This window comes from Rhinoraja longicauda, chromosome 15, assembly GCF_053455715.1.
Source record: "Rhinoraja longicauda isolate Sanriku21f chromosome 15, sRhiLon1.1, whole genome shotgun sequence".
NCBI lineage: Eukaryota > Metazoa > Chordata > Chondrichthyes > Rajiformes > Arhynchobatidae > Rhinoraja > Rhinoraja longicauda.
In genome coordinates this window covers 48,620,511-48,639,981 of record NC_135967.1, presented here as the reverse complement: position 1 = coordinate 48,639,981, position 19,471 = coordinate 48,620,511, and the positions used below count along the sequence as shown (strand labels likewise).

Here is a 19,471-nt window from a genome sequence, read left to right as displayed (position 1 = left end):
TTGAGAACTGGTCAGCTCGATGTTCCAGAAACATATCTGTGTGCGGTATGTGATATCTGCTTGGTTTTTAAACTCTGTCCAACACTCATTGCATGATTAGTTAAGCTGACTGTACAATTTGCTTTTGGCTATGGCAATGACATCATGCCTCAGCTGCACAGCGCACTTGCAATCATGTGGAGCCTGTTTTTGAACGTCAATATGTAAATCCTTTGTAATTGGCAGCAGGATGAGTATTCATGGGAGCTGCCTGGTATGCCTGGCTGTCTTGACTGCAAAACTGCATATATTCTGTCTTTTTCTCACGTAATCCATTCTGGTGTGCTGGAGAATGTAATTAGGCATAAACCAGAAATAGAATTAACAACTCCTCCTTAAATGAAGCAAAGAAAAAATTTCAAATGCCTTAGGAATATTAGTCTGAACCACAAAGGAAGTTTATTAAGAAGATAGGTTTTAAGGAATGCCTGGAGGGAGGAAGGATAAAGTTGGAGAAGTTTTGGTAGGGAATTCCAGAGCTGTAGGCCATGATATCTATTGACAAGGCTCCAACAGAGAGCTGATTTAAGCTTGTGGGTGGCCCAGGTGCCAGGATGGATTACAGATATTTAAGTGCTGTAGGTCTGGAGGAAAGGGGGAAGGCAAGATTGTATAAGGAATGAAAAAACAGGATAAGGATTTCAACATCTCGTTGCTTAACTTGGACCAACCATAGGTCAGATGTTTGACTGTACCTTCCTCGTTATTAATGGAGGTGTATTTTGTGGACCTATTGTGATCAAAAAGCAACAAAAATTAGGATGTTGAGAAATCTGGAATAAAAACGAATGTTGGGAATATTCATGAAGAGAAGTAATATTTCAGATGGCAGTAAAGTGTGTGTGCCCATGTGTTGTGTGTGTGTGTATAAATTGATCAACCTGGTGTATTTGGACTTACTAAATGGATTGGAAGAATGAAGTAATTGCACTGTAGAGGATGCAGAGGATCCTATAAGGAAGTTGTCAGGATTGGGAAACTACCTATGAGGAAAGATGGGATAAATTGCAGTTGTTTTCTTTGGTTCAGGGGAGATCTAAATGAGGTGTGTTATATAAAATAATAGTTGAACAGGAAGGACTTGTTTCCCTAAAGACGTATCAAAACCAAGTGCATGGACCTATTGGTAAATATCTAGAGTGATACAGTGTGGAAACAGGCCCTTCGGCCCAACTTGCCCACACCGGCCGACATGTCCCAGCTACACTAGTCCCACCTACCTGCGTTTGGTCCATATTCCTCCCAAACTGTCCTATCCATGTACCTGTCTAACTGTTTCTTAAACGTTGAGATAGTCCCAGCCTCAACTACCTCCTCTGCAGCTTGTTCCATACACACCCTTTGTGTGAAAAAGTTACCCCTCAGATTCCTTTTAAATCTTTTCCCCTTCACCTTAAATCGATGTCCTCTGGTCCTCAATTCACCTACTCTGGGCAAGAGACTCTGTGCATCTACCTGATCTATTCCTCTCATGATTTTATACACCTCTATAAGATCACCCCTCATCTTCCCACGGTCCAGGGAATAGAGTCCAGGCCTACTCAACCTTTCCCTTGCGCTCAGACCCTCTAGTCCTGGTAACATCCTCGTAAATCTTCTCTGTACCCTTTCCAGCTTGACAACATCTTTCCTTTCACGTGGTGCCCAGAACTGAACACAATACTCTAAATGCTGTCTCACCAACGTCTTATACAACTACAACATGATCTCCAAGTTCTATACTCAATACTCTGGCTGATGAAGGCCAATGTACTAAAAACATTTTGACCACTTATCTACCTGTGGCTGGACCTTCAAGGAATCATGCACCTAGACTCCTAGATCCCTGTGCTATACAGCACTCCCCATATGGTCATCTAATGCATTGTAATCACCTTACAGAACTGTCAGGTTCCCAGTGAGTGCAATGGAAAACCAACAAGATGTAATGTTTATGTTTTGGTATTTGTGGTGAAGTACTGACTTTGTTTTACTTGTTGCCCAGAGAACATTTTTTTGACACAGTGGAAATATTAAGAAACAGACAAATTTGTCTCGGCGGTGATATGGAGCCCAGTAGCAGGAAGAGTAGAAGCCAACTCGAGATTACCAATTATTTTGTGGCTTGATGTATTTTTCTGTTCGATTTCTCATTATGGACAACTTACAAACATTATGTGCATTGCTACAATTGTCCGCTGTCATCAAAATGGCCAGAAGCGGAATGGGATTTGGACTGAATTATTAAATGAGTGTTTCTGCTGCTTCAGAGAGTGATGCTACTTATAAAAACTCTACCACAGCTAGAGTTGGATGCATTGATCACCCAGCTGCCCATTATCTTTGTTCATCTTTCTCCCAATGATCTATCTTTAATACAGTAGAGGAATAGGCAGCAGTGCAACAAAGATTGTGTGAATAATCTAGATGTGATTAAATTAAGAGAAAGGGAGTGCCAGATGTTATTTTGGGTGCCCCTGTACAGGGTCCTGCAATATCTAACAGCTGATCAGGCAAAATACATTTTGATGTACAAAATACTGCAATTTGTTTATTCATTCCTTCCTGAAGATAGTAGATGGTGTCTGAGACCATGTGTGCTATTTTGGAGTTGCAGCGTCACAGAATTCTACTTGTACAATTTAACAGCTGGTTGGCGGGACCAGATCGGCACTAGTTACAGAAGCATGTAAAAACTAATGTGGCCATATTCCTTATGCACACACAGGTTCTCCACAAGTTACGGATGCTGGTTTATGGGAATCCCATACATATGAAAGGGCATTTAAGAGACTGCTAGGGGGGAATGAGTTGGATTTGTTGGCTGCTGCTGGGTGGGAACGGGGAATTTCCACATGCCTTCTCTCCCACCACCACCTGAGGTGCAACGGTTGGGGGCTGGATCGAGCCTCGCAGAGCTGGAAACACAGAGCAGGCTCACTCCCTTCCTCACTGAGTCAGTGAGGCTGATTGAGCTTTGGTTGTGACCAGAACTGTATTTCTTCCCACTTCCCTTCATAAGATCATAAGTGATAGGAACAGAATTAGGCCGTTAGGCCCATCAATTCTACTCTGCCAATCAATCATGGCTGATCTATCTCTGCCCCCCCAAACCGCATTCTCCTGCCTTCTCCCCATAACCTCTGACACCCGTAAATCTTCCCCACCAAAATCCTTATTCTTGTTCTCTATCTGACCATTAGGCCGCAGAAGTGGACTTTATGCTACTTAAGATTGTAAGTGCCTGATCAGATCATTACAAAAAGGATCGCTTTTGAGACAGAGGGCATGGCCACAGTACTAACGAAGCACTTTGATCTTTACTGATGCAGAAGTTGTTAATGGAGTCACTACAAATGCAGATCTATTGAGATTGAGGATACAAATATAAAGCCATAAAAAGCAGAAATGGCTCTTGAAATGACAACAAGAAAACAGAATTGTTTCATCAGCTACACTGAAGCCCCATGGTTTTGTGATTTTTCCCCCTGAGAACTTTAAAAAATCTGCTTCATTTAAATTAAGGCTGGTGTTTGAACTGAACCAGAAGTTGATTTTAGCCCTATTTCAGTTGGAGACACTCTTGTATCATACCAACCATGGAGCCTGAGGCAGAGCTGGTGTATTTAAATGTGCAGGTAGAGTACTTTACAAATATTAGTGGTGCTGTCGTGTGCTTACGCTGTCAATGGTATTGATGGCCGAGCAAGGTATGTGCATTTTGTAAGACATTTTGTGGCTGGGTTGCTCCTTGTCTATGACAGGGTTATTTTTCAGTTAAGCATTTTCAATCTTTGTGTGGTATCAAAGAGCATTTCACGATTCACGATGAATGGGCCAAGGTCAATTTTTGCAATGTTTTCCTGATTTTTCAATGAGGAGATGCTGTTCCACAATCATTTGGGGAAAATATTCAGTAATTGAGGTGAGGCTTAGAAAGAAAACTATTAAACTATTTATACCTGTTTTTCTATATGTTGGATTACTTTTACAGTTGGGATTAAACAATATCAGAATATGATTCTGTCAAATATAATGGCATGACCCTTAACAGCATTGATGAATGGAAGGATCTTGTGATCCTAGTCTATAGATCTCTGAAAGTCAGTACCTTTTTCTCTGGATGAAACTGTCAAATACTAGAGTATAGCTTTGGAGAGGAAGTTTGAAGAGGATATTTGTGGCAAGTTTTTTAGCATAGTCACAATCATCGATGATCACTCAAGTATGGTTGTCCAACCGGTGAGTCCCTTCTGTGGGTCTTGAGATGACTGAAGAGGCTGATCCTGGAGCCATAGACTTTGCAGCTGGTATGTTTCTCCAGGTGGGGCATTTGTACATGGCATCTTTTAAGAGCCTTTCCAGGTGGGGAGACTGGTGCACAGACAGCCATCACACAGTCTTTGACAGAGACAGGCCTGGGTCCAACAGCATGGATTTCACCACTGTTGGGAGTCGTTCCCTGCTGCAGTCTTCTTCCACCTTCTCATCCATCGTGCTGCTCCATCCATTGGCAAGCCACCATCATCTGCCAGTTTCACTCTTGAGGTCTACTTGGGCTGCGCTTTGTCAACCTCCAGACAGTTTAGCTCTCAGGATCTTAGCATACGCAAGCATCCCCACCACAACAAGGTGATGTCCCTGGATAGAAGGAATGGGTAACATTTTGGGTTGAGACCCTTCTTCAGACTCGACCTGAAACGTCTTCCATTCCTTCTATCCAGAGATGCTGCCTGTCCCGCTGAGTTACTCTAGGATTTTGCGTCTATCCTGTACAAGGTGGAGACCCTCACAGAAGTGCACTCTGTGTGGTTGCCTGGAAGGGGCTGAGCACACTGTGGGTAATACTGATGTTCAAGTGCCCTTTAGATGGACACATTGATATGTCTGGAATGGAGGGATGTGGGTAAAAAATATTAGTTTAATTTGGTATCTTATTTGACACTGACATCATTAGCCAAACGGCCTGTTTCATTGCTGCACTCTTCTATGTTGGTCTGTTTTCAATATTGAATGAATTGGTTGTAGATTATTTTCATAGACTAATTTTGCAAGTCAGGACAATGAGTGAACAGATGGGCCAGGTAGGTAAGAAGTGTTTAGTACACTTGTTTTACAGTTTTTAATGCTAATTGAATCTTGCTCCAGAGTTGAGATATCCTTCTGGCAATTAATAGAGAACAGATGGGGAACAAACAAATGGCAACATGCTAAATGGATATTATTAAAATACAAGGATAATATGATGAGTTTAGCAAGTGCAGGGATGAAATTAAAAATATCGTTTTTGGAAGGCAAGGAGAGGACATGAAAAAAAAGAGGTTAATACAAAGGCCAACTCTTAAATCTTTTACAAGGTTGCCTAAGTCAAGAGGAACTAGATCGAGTTGTGGTACTAAAGGAATACTTGCAAAAACAGTAGCCAAAATGCCTGAAGTTAAGGATTAGTGTGAAATTATGCCAAATTTTGGTGAGAAGAAATATATTTGTAAAGGATTCTAACATTTACAATGTGTATAAATAGTTTGTTGTTAAATAAACAATAGCTTTTCACTGTATCTTGGTACAAGTGACAATAAACTAAATAAACTAAATAGTCTTGTCCAGGTAACGTGTTTCTCAGGAGAAGTAAATGAGAAAATTGAAAAGGGCATATCATGAGAAGATCGGGAAATTTCAGATCTGTTGAAGACAGAAGCAGGGGAATTTATTATGGGGAACAAAGAAATGGCAGACGAGTTAAACCGTTATTTTGGATCTGTCTTCACTGAGGAAGATACACACAATCTCCCAAATGTTCTAGGGGCCGGAGAACCTAGGGTGATGGAGGAACTGAAGGAAATCCACCTTAGGCAGGAAATGGTTTTGGGTAGACTGATGGGACTGAAGGCTGATAAATCCCCAGGGCCTGATGGTCTGCATCCCAGGGTACTTAAGGAGGTGGCTCTAGAAATAGTGGAAGCATTGGAGATCATTTTTCAATGTTCTATAGATTCAGGATCAGTTCCTGTGGATTGGAGGATAGCAAATGTTATCCCACTTTTTAAGAAAGGAGGGAGAGAGAAAACAGGTAATTATAGACCAGTTAGTCTGACATCAGTGGTGGGGAAGATGCTGGAGTCAATTATAAAAGACGAAATTGCTGAGCATTTGGATAGCAGTAACGGGATCATTCCGAGTCAGCATGGATTTACGAAGGGGAAATCATGCTTGACAAATCTACTGGAATTTTTTGAGGATATAACTAGGAAAATTGACAGGGGAGAGTCAGTGGATGTGGTGTACCTCGACTTTCAGAAAGCCTTCGACAAGGTCCCACATAGGAGATTAGTGGGCAAAATTAGGGCACATGGTATTGGGGGTAGGGTACTGACATGGATAGAAAACTGGTTGACAGACAGAAAGCAAAGAGTGGGGATAAATGGGTCCCTTTCGGAATGGCAGGCAGTGACCAGTGGGGTACCGCAAGGTTCGGTGCTGGGACCCCAGCTATTTACGATATACATTAATGACTTAGACGAAGGGATTAAAAGTACCATTAGCAAATTTGCAGATGATACTAAGCTGGGGGGTAGTGTGAATTGTGAGGAAGATGCAATAAGGCTGCAGGGTGACTTGGACAGGTTGTGTGAGTGGGCGGATACATGGCAGATGCAGTTTAATGTAGATAAGTGTGAGGTTATTCACTTTGGAAGTAAGAATAGAAAGGCAGATTATTATCTGAATGGTGTCAAGTTAGGAGGAGGGGGAGTTCAACGAGATCTGGGTGTCCTAGTGCATCAGTCAATGAAAGGAAGCATGCAAGTACAGCAGGCAGTGAAGAAAGCCAATGGAATGTTGGCCTTCGTAACAAGAGGAGTTGAGTATAGGAGCAAAGAGGTCCTTCTACAGTTGTACCGGGTCCTGGTGAGACCGCACCTGGAGTACTGTGTGCAGTTTTGGTCTCCAAATTTGAGGAAGGATATTCTTGCTATGGAGGGCGTGCAGCGTAGGTTCACTAGGTTAATTCCCGGAATGGCGGGACTGTCGTATGTTGAAAGGCTGGAGCGATTGGGCTTGTATACACTGGAATTTAGAAGGATGAGGGGGGATCTTATTGAAACGTATAAGATAATTAGGGGATTGGACACATTAGAGGCAGGAAACATGTTCCCAATGTTGGGGGAGTCCAGAACAAAGGGCCACAGTTTAAGAATAAGGGGTAGGCCATTTAGAACAGAGATGAGGAAGAACTTTTTCAGTCAGAGAGTGGTGAAGGTGTGGAATTCTCTGCCTCAGAAGGCAGTGGAGGCCAGTTCGTTAAATGCTTTCAAGAGAGAGCTGGATAGAGCTCTTAAGGATAGCGGAGTGAGGGGGTATGGGGAGAAGGCAAGAACGGGGTACTGATTGAGAGTGATCAGCCATGATCACATTGAATGGCGGTGCTGGCTCGAAGGGCTGAATGGCCTACTCCTGCACCTATTGTCTATTGTCTATTGTAATAAAGGACAGCGACAACCAAAACTAGATTGAGGCCAAGCAAGCAAGTAATACAAAGCAAACACAAGCAGGTTCTGCAAATATGTAACATATTTGAGAACAAGTACAATAAATGTTGGGCCCTTAGAGAATGAGACATGGAATTAATAATGAGAAATTAGTAAATGGCAGCCTCCAACAACAAATGTTTTAAAAATGTTTTAAAACCTGCGTAGGTTTTCTCCGAGATCTTCAGTTTCCTCCCACACTCCAAAGACGTACAGGTATGTAGGTTAATTGGCTGGGTAAATGTAAAAATTGTCCCTAGTGGGTGTAGGATAGTGTTAATGTGCGGGGATCACTGGGCAATGCGGACTTGGTGGGCCGAAAAGGCCTGTTTCCGCGCTGTATATATATATGATATGATATGATGATGTGTTCATAGCAGAAAATACTTACATTTCCCCTTGCAGCTATTATTGATTCTTGAACCAATTCTGCGACTCCCCTCTCATTTTATATCCTCTATCTCATTAGAACGCGCTGCGCCAAAAATGTTCAGTTGTCTTTCCTGTTGCAGTTTAATCTATATTTCTGTAATAACTGTCTATCAGTGCCTTCAGCTCATCTTCCTTGTGCAGTACACTTTCGCGTTTTGGTTTATTCTATGTCTCATATAAAAATGTTCATCTTGTCTTCCATTTTCCGATCTCTCTTATTCCCTATTGAGTCTTTGCACAGCTTCTCACCATCTGGACAATCTAGTTTAAACCCTCCTCAGCAGTACCAGCAAACCTGAATACTGTGAGGATATTGATCCTGAGAAACTGGAGGAAAATTGTGGAGAAATGTCTGATAAGTGCAAAAACACCAGGGCAGCAATAGCATGGGATTTCATTTACTGAAGCAAAAACTGGGATACATTCAATCCAATGCAGATAGAGGACAGGGAATACCAAAATTGCATTCAAGTGTGTTTTAGCAGGTGACGGTAGGGGTGGGAGCAGATTGCGTGCAAGATGGGTAGGTCAGGTGGAAAAAGTATTAACGGGAGAGCACTTTTGTTGTAATTACCATAATTTAGTTAGATTTATCATGGTTATGGAAAAGAATAAAGATACAAAAGGATTGAAGATCCTAAAAAAGGGATAAGATTAACATCACATGGCGAAGAACTGATTTAGCAAAAGTGAACTGGAATCAGCCACTCAACAGTTAAATCCTTCGAGCAATGGGAGGCATTTGATGACGGAGATTCCAGAGCTTCAGGGTAAATATATTCCCACAGAGAATGGGGTGGGCTTGCCAAATTTTGAGCCTTCTGATTAAACGTCCACAAGGAGATAGGAGCTATAAAGAGAAGCTTATGTCAGATTATTAAAACTGAATCCAGCATGAATCCAAGAAGAGGGTGGGAAATGTGGAGGTCAAACTAAAATAGAAATTTGCAATTCAAGCTATTTAAAAAATATATTAGCAAGTAAAAACAGAGAAAATCCAAAGATGCTTTGCACGTACAAAGATCAAGAAGATCACTGAGTAAAGACTGTTAGGAACTGAAAAGGTAACCAAAGGTAATCTGTGTAGGTAAGTAAAGGATATTGGTAGAGTTCTAAGTGAATACTTTGCAACACTCTTTACAACAAAGGAGGCGAATGGTGATGTTGTAATTAAATAGGAAATGTGTGAAATACCAGATGGGATAAAAGAAGTATATAGTAGTTCAATAGAATGAATGATACATTGAAAGCACCGATGGAGAGATGGTCAAAAGCTTCCTAGGATTAAATATCACAGGCAATTTGTCCAGAACCAGCCACATCGAAGCTGTGGCCAAGAAAGCACACCAACGCCTCTACTTCCTTAGAAGGCTTAGGACATTCAGCATGCCCCCAACAACCCTGACCAACTTCTACACATGTGCCGTGGAAAGCATTTTATCAGGATGCATCACAACCTGGTTTGGGAACAGCTCCATCACAACCGCAAGATATTGTAGACAGTTGTGGACGCAGCCCAGACCATCACACAAACCAACCTCCCTTCCATTGATGACGTCTACACTTCACTAGGCCTCAGCAAGGCCACTAGCATAACCAAGGATCAGTCTCAACCCGGTCATTCCCTCTGCTCCCCTCTCCCACCAGGCAAGAGGAACAGAAGTTTGAAAATATATACCTCCAGATTCAGGGGCAGTTTCTTACCCAGATGTTATCAGGCAACTAAACCGTTCTCTCACCAGCCACATCTGCTTTCTTGGGACTTGCCTGCGCCTCCATCTTCTGCCTCGTGGTTTCATCCTCCACTCTCACCAGCTAGCGTGCATTTCTGATCTCTTATCTACTTTAATGGAGACCTGTGAGCTATTTTACCTTGCACTAAATGTTGTACTATGGCGAGTCTGGAGGCTTGTACTTTGTTAAAGAAGTTTATTGCGGCAGCAATATTCAATTACAAAGGATAACAAACGAGATTACAGACAACCATTAACTGAAACTGTTCACATCGAAGTTCTCTTCCCACTGCCTGTTTTTTGGGCCCAAAACCACCACCTGACCTTGCTGGCCAATCAGCAGGTTCGACTCAGGATCAATCCCTATGGTCGCACCACCATGTGACCTTGCTGGCCAATCCGAGGGTTCGACTCTCAAGACCAATCTCTATGGTCGCTACAGTACCCTATATTCTTTATTTGTGCATTGTGAACAGCTTGATTGTAATCATTAGTAGTCTTCTGTGACTGGATAGCCTGCAAACAAAAATGTTTCACTATACCTCGGTACACGTGACAATAATAAACGAAACTAAACATCATTGAGCCCAGATCAAGTAAATCTCAGGCTTTGAAAGAAAGAATGAACATTGCAGAGGCTCTTGAACTGTTATTTTCCTGCCTACAAGTGTGATGCTGTCAATGTACCATTATTTTTCGACCTTCCCTGGCTACAGGAGAACAGCCAATGTAGTGTATGAATAGGAAGGTAGGGATAAACTGCAGACTAGTTAATTTAACTTCTGCAGGCAATTTATTGGAATAAATTCTGAGGGAAGTATAAACCTTCTTTGAGAAAGACAGGTTACTCAAGGGTGTTCACTGTGGATTTGTTGAGGGAAAATCGTGCCATACTGAATCAATTGACATTTTTTTTGAGAGAGTAGCAAACTGGAATGGATGTGCTTGATATGGTGTACGTGGATCTCAACCTGTGACAAGGTCTGCTTGAGAGGCTGGACTAAATAAAGGCACGTGGGATTCAAAGGAGAGGAGCAACTTGGACATGAAAGTGATTCAGTGGTGGGAAGCAGATGGACATTTTGTGACTGGAACACTGTTATCAGTGGGGTTCCACATGGGAAACGAGGAACTGCAGATGCTGGTTTACAAAAAAAGTATGTTAAGTGCTGGGATAACTCAGCAGGTCAGGCAGCATCTCTGGAGGTGATTTTTTGGGATCGGGACCCTTCTGCAGACTGATTACACAGGGGGCATTACATCCCCTGCTTTCTGTAACTTCGATTAGTGGTAAAGACATTTTGCAGATGATATAAAAGTTAGATGTGTGTGGTTGAAAACGATAGAAACCTTTGTTTGATAGAAGGTATGGATATTCTCATCGATTGAGAAGAAAATTTGTTAAATGGAATTTAATCCAGAGAAGTGATAGTGAATATCTTTGGGAAGTGCAACAAAACAAGGAAGCATGATAAAATGAGTAACAGAATATATGTCTTCAGATTGTAGCAGGGAAGGTAAGTAAGAAGGATTAAAAAAAAACAAACAGAAATGAACGCAGAATTTTATTTTTGTTAATCCCATTTGCTGTTTATCACAGTTTGCTGTCTGGTCTTCTTGTTCATAAACTATTGCCTGAAATGATATTTGCTGACTACCCTCGATTTAGTATTTGTATAGGGTTGCTTAATCTAACCTATTCAATTTGGTGTTTACCCTGCATGTAAGGTGCAACAATTCAGCATGGAAGATTGAGAAAACTATTGATCTTGCTTCACAGCAATTTTGACTAGGATTGGGTCTGTTGTGCTCAATTATTAAGATCATAACTTCCATGCCATCATGAAGCAAATGTAAGATGGGGATGGATTTCTGTGGAAACCAAATTTAAGAACAATACTTATCAGATCCTTTAATGCATAACCTGTTATGATTGTAAATACCTATCTGAAATCTGTGTTGATGACACAGCAACTCCCTGCTTTGTCCCAGGCTGGACATGTGAAAGACTGGAGAGCATAGCTTGAAGGTGAAAGATCAAAAGACCTGTGGACATAGTCTGTAGACGTGGGTGCCTGTAACGCGCTGTTGGCGTGGTGATAGTGGCAGATATGATGCTGACGTTTAACAATTTTTTCGATAGGTGCTTGGATGTGCAAGGAATGGACGGAAATTCTCATGCAGGCAGAGAAGATTTGTGGTCGGAAGGCCCTGTTCTAGTGCTGAACTGTTCAATGTTAGTTATTTACAATATATTATTAACAATTTGAACGAAGGAATTAAATATAACATCTCCAGGTTTGCGGATGACACAAAGCTGGGTGGCAGCGTGAGCTGTGAGGAGGATGCTACGAGGCTGTAGGGTGACTTGGATGGGTTGGGTGAGTGGGCAGATGCATGGCAAATGCAGTATAATCGGATAAATGTGAGGTTATCCACTTTGGTGGCAAAAACAAGAGGGCAGACTTTTATCTGAATGGACGACTACAGGAGGAAGCTGGAGCTGAACCTTCAGCAGAACAACGTGAAGGATGTGTGGAGCAGTATGAAAAGCATTACAGGCTCCACATGACCAGTGGCTTGGGGAGGGAAAGCAACCAGGACTGGACCTACGATCTAAACCTTTTTAATAGATTTGATGGTGGGGCCTCTGCCCACCCTGCCCCCCTGCTCCCCAACAGACTATCCCCGCGCCTGACCATCAAGGCTGAGCGGGTGAGGAAGGAGCTGAGCGGACTCCACCCAGGCAAAGCCCTGGGTCCCGATGGTTTCATCCCTAGGGTACAGTCATTTGTACGGAGTGCTCCAGCATGTCTGCAACCTGAACCTGAGCCTGGAGAGGGCTGCTGTGATGTGGAAGGCATCCTGTCGGTTCCTATACCAAGAGGACATGCCCCAGCTCCTCCAATCATGAAGTCCCTGGAGAGGCTGGTGCTCACTCACCTGCAGAAATAATGCAGAAACAAGCATCATACCAACATTATATAAACATGGCATGTACATTAGTTAAGCTTTGGGCAACACCATTACATTATGTGGTACTGCAATTTGGAGTCAGAGTCATACAGCATGGAAACAGGTCCTTTGACCCAACTTGTCCATGCCCATCAACTTGCTCCATCTGCTTGAGTGGCACCTGCCTGTGTTTGGCCCACATCCCTCTAAGCCTTTCCTATCCATGTACCTGTCCAAATGTCTTTTAAATGTGGTTTATTGTATCTGCCTCAACTACGTCCTCTGGCAGCTCAATCGATACACCCAGCACCATCAGTGCGAAAAAGCTACCCCTCGGGTTGCTATTAAAACTTTCCCCTCTCACCTTAAGCCCATGTCCTCTAGTTGGTGATTCCCCTCCCCTGGACAAAAGGCTGCATTTACCATATCTATTCCCCGTGATTTTATACTCCTCTATAAGATCACCCCTCATCCTCCTGAGCTCCAAGGAATACTCAGCCCATTTGAATGTGGAAAAAAAAAATCTTTAGATGCTGGAAAAGTGAAATAAAGACATAAAATGCTGAAATAAACCAGGTCAGGCCTCACCGGTGGTACAAGGGTCTTGGATCTGAAATGTTAACTGTTTTTTCCACAGATGCTACCTGATCTGTGTGTTTCAACAGTTTCTGTTTTCATTTTTTTTTTTGTGTGTATCTGCATTAAACATAAGATCTTTGATTTGAGCTCCAGTGTGGTTCAATTCGGCTTTCATCCTTTCTAAGATGAATTGTTTACTACATTTTCTAGTGAGATGGAAGAGCAGGTGGCTTCAGGGGCTTTCTCCAGTGCCAGTTTTTCTATCAGGAGGACTGTCTTCAGGTTCTTATGATTTCCAGGTGGAATCAGCATTGTTTCGTGCCACCATCTGTAGCTTTGAGATAAGTCTGGCATTCAGTATTGTAAACATTCTTAAGTCTGTCAGATTGTATTTACTTACAATGTTCACTTTTAATCTTGCAATGTTTCCCAAAATATCACATCAGCGGGATAATCACAGCCAAAGTGACTCCTTTCTCACATTTGGCTTTGTTTTTAAGTGTCCTTACTGCATGGCAAACAGTACATGGAAATGATTATTCCTATCAGTCGATAGGCAGATCGACGTTTAGTTCAACACACTTGGTTTGATATTTAAATTAAAAATTCTGATTGCCTCACTGCAGGTCATGCAGTGAAGGTTGACTCTTCTTTGTTATTCTTAGTCAAAGTTGACTACTGCACCTCAATAGTCTTGGCTGACTTTCTCCTGTAAAGCTGAAAGGTGGTTCCTCCCAGAGGTGCATATTTTAAATAGTTCCAGTGTATATGAAAATCCTGCATTGCCCGCTGGAGTGAGAGTTTCCATGCATGCTGCCACCTGAAATTAATGGGCTAGAAAATTATCCTATTTGTTGAAAGCCAGGCTGAGATTATGTTTTGCTCAGGGTAGAGCTACATTCATCCAGGCAAGTAGACATCAATTCCTGATGTGCTTTGCAGATCCCTAAATGTGTCTCATCTTTGCAAGAAAAAAATCTCTCTTTTTCCTACTGGTTTTTATTGTATCATCCAGCAGATATTCTGGACTATTGAATGTTCTACCTTATTAGTGCCCAATAAATATTTTATTCCCTTGTTTTAATCGTTACACAATACTATCATTTGCAAGTGAACCTGGAGAGCTGTCAGTGAAGAGGGGACCACAGTGCTGGTGAATTGGCAAATGTCATCCACTGAGTTCCATTCCTGAGTAGTCAGCTATGGGTTATCAGAATGTTATTGCACGTCACCTATTGTGTTACTACCCCCATCCATCTGTGACATTTACCCCACTGCATCATCTCAAACTCTGATCATGGCGATCCATTCTCTGATTTGTGTTAAGTGCTTCTAATTATGTCATGTAACTGAGTTGAAGATGCACACTGCAATTCATTAGAAGTAATTTACCTCTGAGAAACATTCATGCAGTGGAATCTGGCACCAAAACATTAGCAGAAGATCCTTCAAGTCCTGTAAGATCTTAGCATCAGCAGTGCAAACACAAACACCAGCCATTCTGTTTTGGGTTCAATATAATCTATGAAAAATATACATGGAATCTGCTGGTTATAAGAAACAATGAACCCTTCATAATTTAACCCCATGTTAGATTTTCGTGATTTCTTACTTGAGAGATCGGTGAAGACCTTGGAAGGGTATTCATTTGTTCAGAAGCTAAGCAAAGCTAAGTGTCGTTTATACTTTTGGGGGGATTGGGGTGCTGGTGCGAATGCACTATATAGCACTGAAAAGCCTGAATTTGGTGATGTTACAATTTCTTTGTGAGAGTCCTACTGTTTCTTATAGAAAATAGCATTAATCTTTCAATGCAGTAAATAAAATTACAATTTTGCTTCGAGGAACCCTTGAGCATTTGTATTTATTCTCCCTTTGGTAATGAGAGTATAGTAATAACAAAGAAGACCTTTATTTAATGTGCGTATGGTACAAATAAAGGAAAACAGATAATGTATAAACATACATCCGTATATTGACACAACTCTCAGGAACTTGTAACTGTCTGCACTTTGCACTGAGGACAAAAAATGTTATAGTAACTCAGCAGGTCAGGCAAATCTCTGGAGAATGTGAACACATTATCCATGTTCTCCAGAGATGATACCTGACCTGCGGAGTTACTCCAGCACTTTGTGATATTTTGTGTATTAACCAGCATGTGCAGTTATTTGTTTGTGCACGTTACATTCTATGGTCTCAGTGCAGCACACCTTGTCACCTGGAAGGTTTGATGCTCTGTTAACCCAGATTTGAGAAAAGTCACTTACCAGAGATGGAATTGACCAGGTGTAATGCTGTTTGTGCTTTATCGTTCTCTTTTTATTTCAGTGTTACCTGCACACAGCAATTTCCTCATTACTAATTTTGTCAGAAATTAGCATACGATGATTTTTTAATGCTGATTTTCTTAACCACAAGGTTGTTGACAGATCATATTTCTGGTCGTTGCCTCAATCTGCTTTGCTCAGTCAAATAGGGTTTTTAAAATATATCAGATGCAAAATTATTCAAAGGAAGCAGTGGGCAACTTTTTTGCTGGTTTATTTTTGCTCCCGATTTCCTCTAAATAAAATCCAAGGGATTCATCTTTTATTTCAATTTAAAATGGAAAAGCTAATATCAATAATTGAAGCAAGCATATCTGCTGTAAATGTTACTGTGGTTTACTGATTGTATTTGGGGGAGGGGGCGGGGTGGGGGGAAGAAACCTTCCTGGGCCACATGTGACTGTGGACCCAGCCATGAGGTTGATCCTTCTCTCTGGAGTGGCCGAGCCAGTGAGGAATGGACAGCAGAAATGTGTGTGCTAGTCTAAGACCAATACACGAGAAATATCCGTGGCACACATGTACACGTGAATAATACAGGAGGAGGATTTGATTTGTCATTGATGCCTGTGAGCAGTTTGTGCCTTGTGGGATTCTGGTGGGGCCATGGTCTGACTTTATTTGGGCATGATGTAAAATCCCAGGTAAGTTGTATTGTTTCCTGACTTTTGGTGACAAATGGGAAAGACTTGGAGAAAACGGAAATGCAATTAAAATGCAACAAACTGGCTTTATACATTTTATACAGCACTTTGAGTATATTTGTAGTACTACTCAGATCCTGTTGTTAACAGGTAATCAAAACACAAAGTGCTGGAGGAACGCGGAGGGTCTGACAGCAGGGAGGGAATGGGCAACAGGGAGGGATTGGGCAGCAGGGAGGGAATTGGGAATGGGCAGCAGGGAGGGAATTGGGAATGGGCAGCAGGGAGGGAATGGGCAGCCAATATTTCGGGTTGGGACCAGTTGGTTATCATAATTATCATCATCAACTCTTGTGAGGGATGTGTTTTGGATTATGGCCCATGAAAAGATGTTCACACTGGAATATTTGACGTATCTGAGGATATCAAGAAAAAGTATTTGAGGATGTTGTTGGAGGGACACAACTACCAGGAATACTTGAGAGAGTTGAATATTACACTCTGGATGGAAGAAGGCAAAGAATCAAAGGAAGTCTTGGAAATGATTGAGTAGAATTGGGGTTTGAACAGGCATTGGCATTCGTGAAAGTCAGTTACGAAAGGTTGATAAACTCGCCCTCTGCATTTGTAAGTTGTTCTGATAAATAAAACCTGCTAAATCTTCCATGAAGAGTGGTCTCAGGCAACTGCTGAGGCTCCACCCCCAGGATGTCTGACTGCCTTTAACAGGAGGCGTAACGTTGTTTTCGATCAAATGTCCTTCCTGATACGTGGAGGACAGGGACATGTTGAGTGACAAATGTCAGCACAGTTGTACTCTGCATCATTGCTGGATTGAGAGACATTCAAACAATTAAAATTACTGTAAATAACTTAAATTATTTGACAGTTTAAATAAAAAGCAAAATGCTAACAAATTATTAAAAACAAAATAGGTTTAGAAAACAAAATGCCTTTTATAGACTGGAAGTTCTTGTTCAAATGGCGAAACAGTCATTGTGTCACACAGCATGAAATAAAGCAATTTGGCCGAACTTGCCTGTCCCGACCAAGTAGTCCCATTTGCCTGAATCTCCAACGAATGTTTTTGGGTTCCCTGAGAAGATGGGGTTTAGGTCCTTTGCTGGTTTCTCTCATTCCAGCACCGAAGCTTTCATTTCCATTGGAGACAATATTAAAAATCTATCACATTTTGTTTGTGGAATCACAATATACTAGAGTTCACAACATCTCTGAAGAAGAATTTGGGGTGTTTGACAGATATTACTCAGCGAATGTAATTCCATAATTAGGATAACCAGCTGAATAGTTTGCATTGTACATGGTGGTTTCCATTTGCTTCAAGTATGCCAGCATTTGAGACAATGCTGTCATCCACCTCGAGTATTCATAGCAATTGAATCATTCAAAAATGCATTGTTTTTCTTCCATTTCTGATGCTGTCAGGATCAAGACAGCTGACTAAAACAATTGAGCCTTGTTTCCCTTTTGTTAAATTAACAATTACTGGAAAAACATCTATTTTAAATTCCTTCTTATCTCATCCTTTATCCAGCCTTAATTGGAAAAGTATCTATTGCGAGTGCAATTTTTTAATAACAAGGGGTATTGTAAACATAGCACACCAGGAGCCTGTGCCTGATTGTGATATTTAGTTGCTAATATATTTATCTATTTGGCTTGTTTTCCATCCCAGCTTGTTTATTTCACTCATATTTTATTTTTCCTTAGCAGGTTAAGAAGTAGACTAGATAAAATAGTTTGCTAATTTTTCTTGTCCATTTCTATTCTGTCTTTGCTTTGACCAGATCAAAGGATAATATCAAGTAAACTTTAACGTATGATCAGGATGTGGTACCCATGTTCTGTAGAGCAAAATAGCATGGTATTTAAAGTTATCATTTTAGTTCACTCAGTATAATTTAAAATTTGATCTGAACAGCATGATGGAGTCATAATGGGCAACTTTATCAAAACATAATTCTTTATCACTATTAATATTTACTTCTCTAAAATTGTAAAACCTCATCTGCCTTTTGCTAGTTTGGGCTCAGTTGTTTGATGTATATGCTCTATAGAAACATAGAAAATAGGTGCAGGAGTCGGCCATTTGGCCCTTCGAGGCAGCATCACCATTCAATATGATCATGGCTAATCATCTAAAATCAGTACCCCATTCCTGCTTTTTCCCTATATCCCTTGATTCCTTGGTAGACAGACTACTGGAGTAAATCAGCAGGACAGGCAGCATCTCTGGAGAGGAGGAATGGGCAATCCCTTGATTCCTTTATCCCTCAGCTAAATCTAACTCTCTTGAAAACATCCAGTGAATTGGCCTCCATTGCCTACTGTGGCAGAGAATTCCACAGATTCACAACTCTCTGGGTGAAAATGTTTTTCCTCATCTCATTCCTAAATGGCCTCCCCTTTATTCTTAAACTGTGACCCCCTGGTTCTGGACTCCCCCAACATAGGGGAACATTTTTCCTGCATCTAGCCTGTCCAATCCTTTAAGAATTGTATATGTTTTTATAAGATCCCCTCTCATCCTTCTAAATTCCAGTGAATACAAGCCCAGTTGACCCATTCTTTCATCATATGTCAGTCCCGCGATCCCGGGAATTAACCTGGTGAACCTACACTGCAATCCCTCAATAGCAATAATGTCCTTCCTCAAATTAGGAGAACAAAACTGCACACAATACTCCGGGTGCAGTCTCACCAGGGCCCTGTACAACTGCAGTAGGACCTCCTTGTCCTAAACTCAAATCCTCTTGCAATGAAGGCCAACATGCCATAAGCTTTCTTCACTGCTTGCTATACCTGCATGCTTACTTTCAGTGACTGATGTACAAGCACACCTAGATCTCATTGCACCTCCCCTTCTCCTAATCTGACACCATTCAGATAATCTGCCTTCCTGTTCTTGCCACCAAAGTGGAAAACCTCACATTTATCCACCTTATACTGCATCTGCCCACTCACCCAACCTATCCAAGTCACCCTGCAGCCTCAAAGCATCCTCGCAGCTCACACTGCCACCCAACTTTATCATCCGCAAACTTGGAGATGTCACATTTAATTCCCTCGTCTAAATCGTTAATATATTTTGTAAATAACTGGGGTCCCAACACTGAGCCTTGCGGCACCCCACTAGTCACTGCCTGCCATTTTGAAAAGGACCCGTTAATTCCTACTCTTTGCTTGCTGTCTGCCAACCAGTTCTCTATCCATGTCAATACCGTACCCCCAAT

General features: G+C 41.6%; 1 protein-coding gene across 3 annotated transcripts in view; it reads left to right on the top strand.

The window, feature by feature from the left end:
* The window catches only part of klhl13 (kelch-like family member 13), a 169,612-nt gene that overhangs the window by 61,156 nt on the left and 88,985 nt on the right, over positions 1 to 19,471 (top strand). The window contains exon 1 of one of the 3 annotated variants that reach the window (XM_078412634.1): positions 3,636 to 3,656. The exons of the other annotated variants lie outside the window; for them this stretch is intronic. Within the exon in view, the coding sequence (XP_078268760.1) occupies positions 3,649 to 3,656 (8 nt within the window). The 5' untranslated portion in view covers positions 3,636 to 3,648. Of the gene's footprint in view, positions 1 to 3,635; positions 3,657 to 19,471 lie in introns of those variants that run through there. 3 annotated transcript variants of the gene reach the window in all.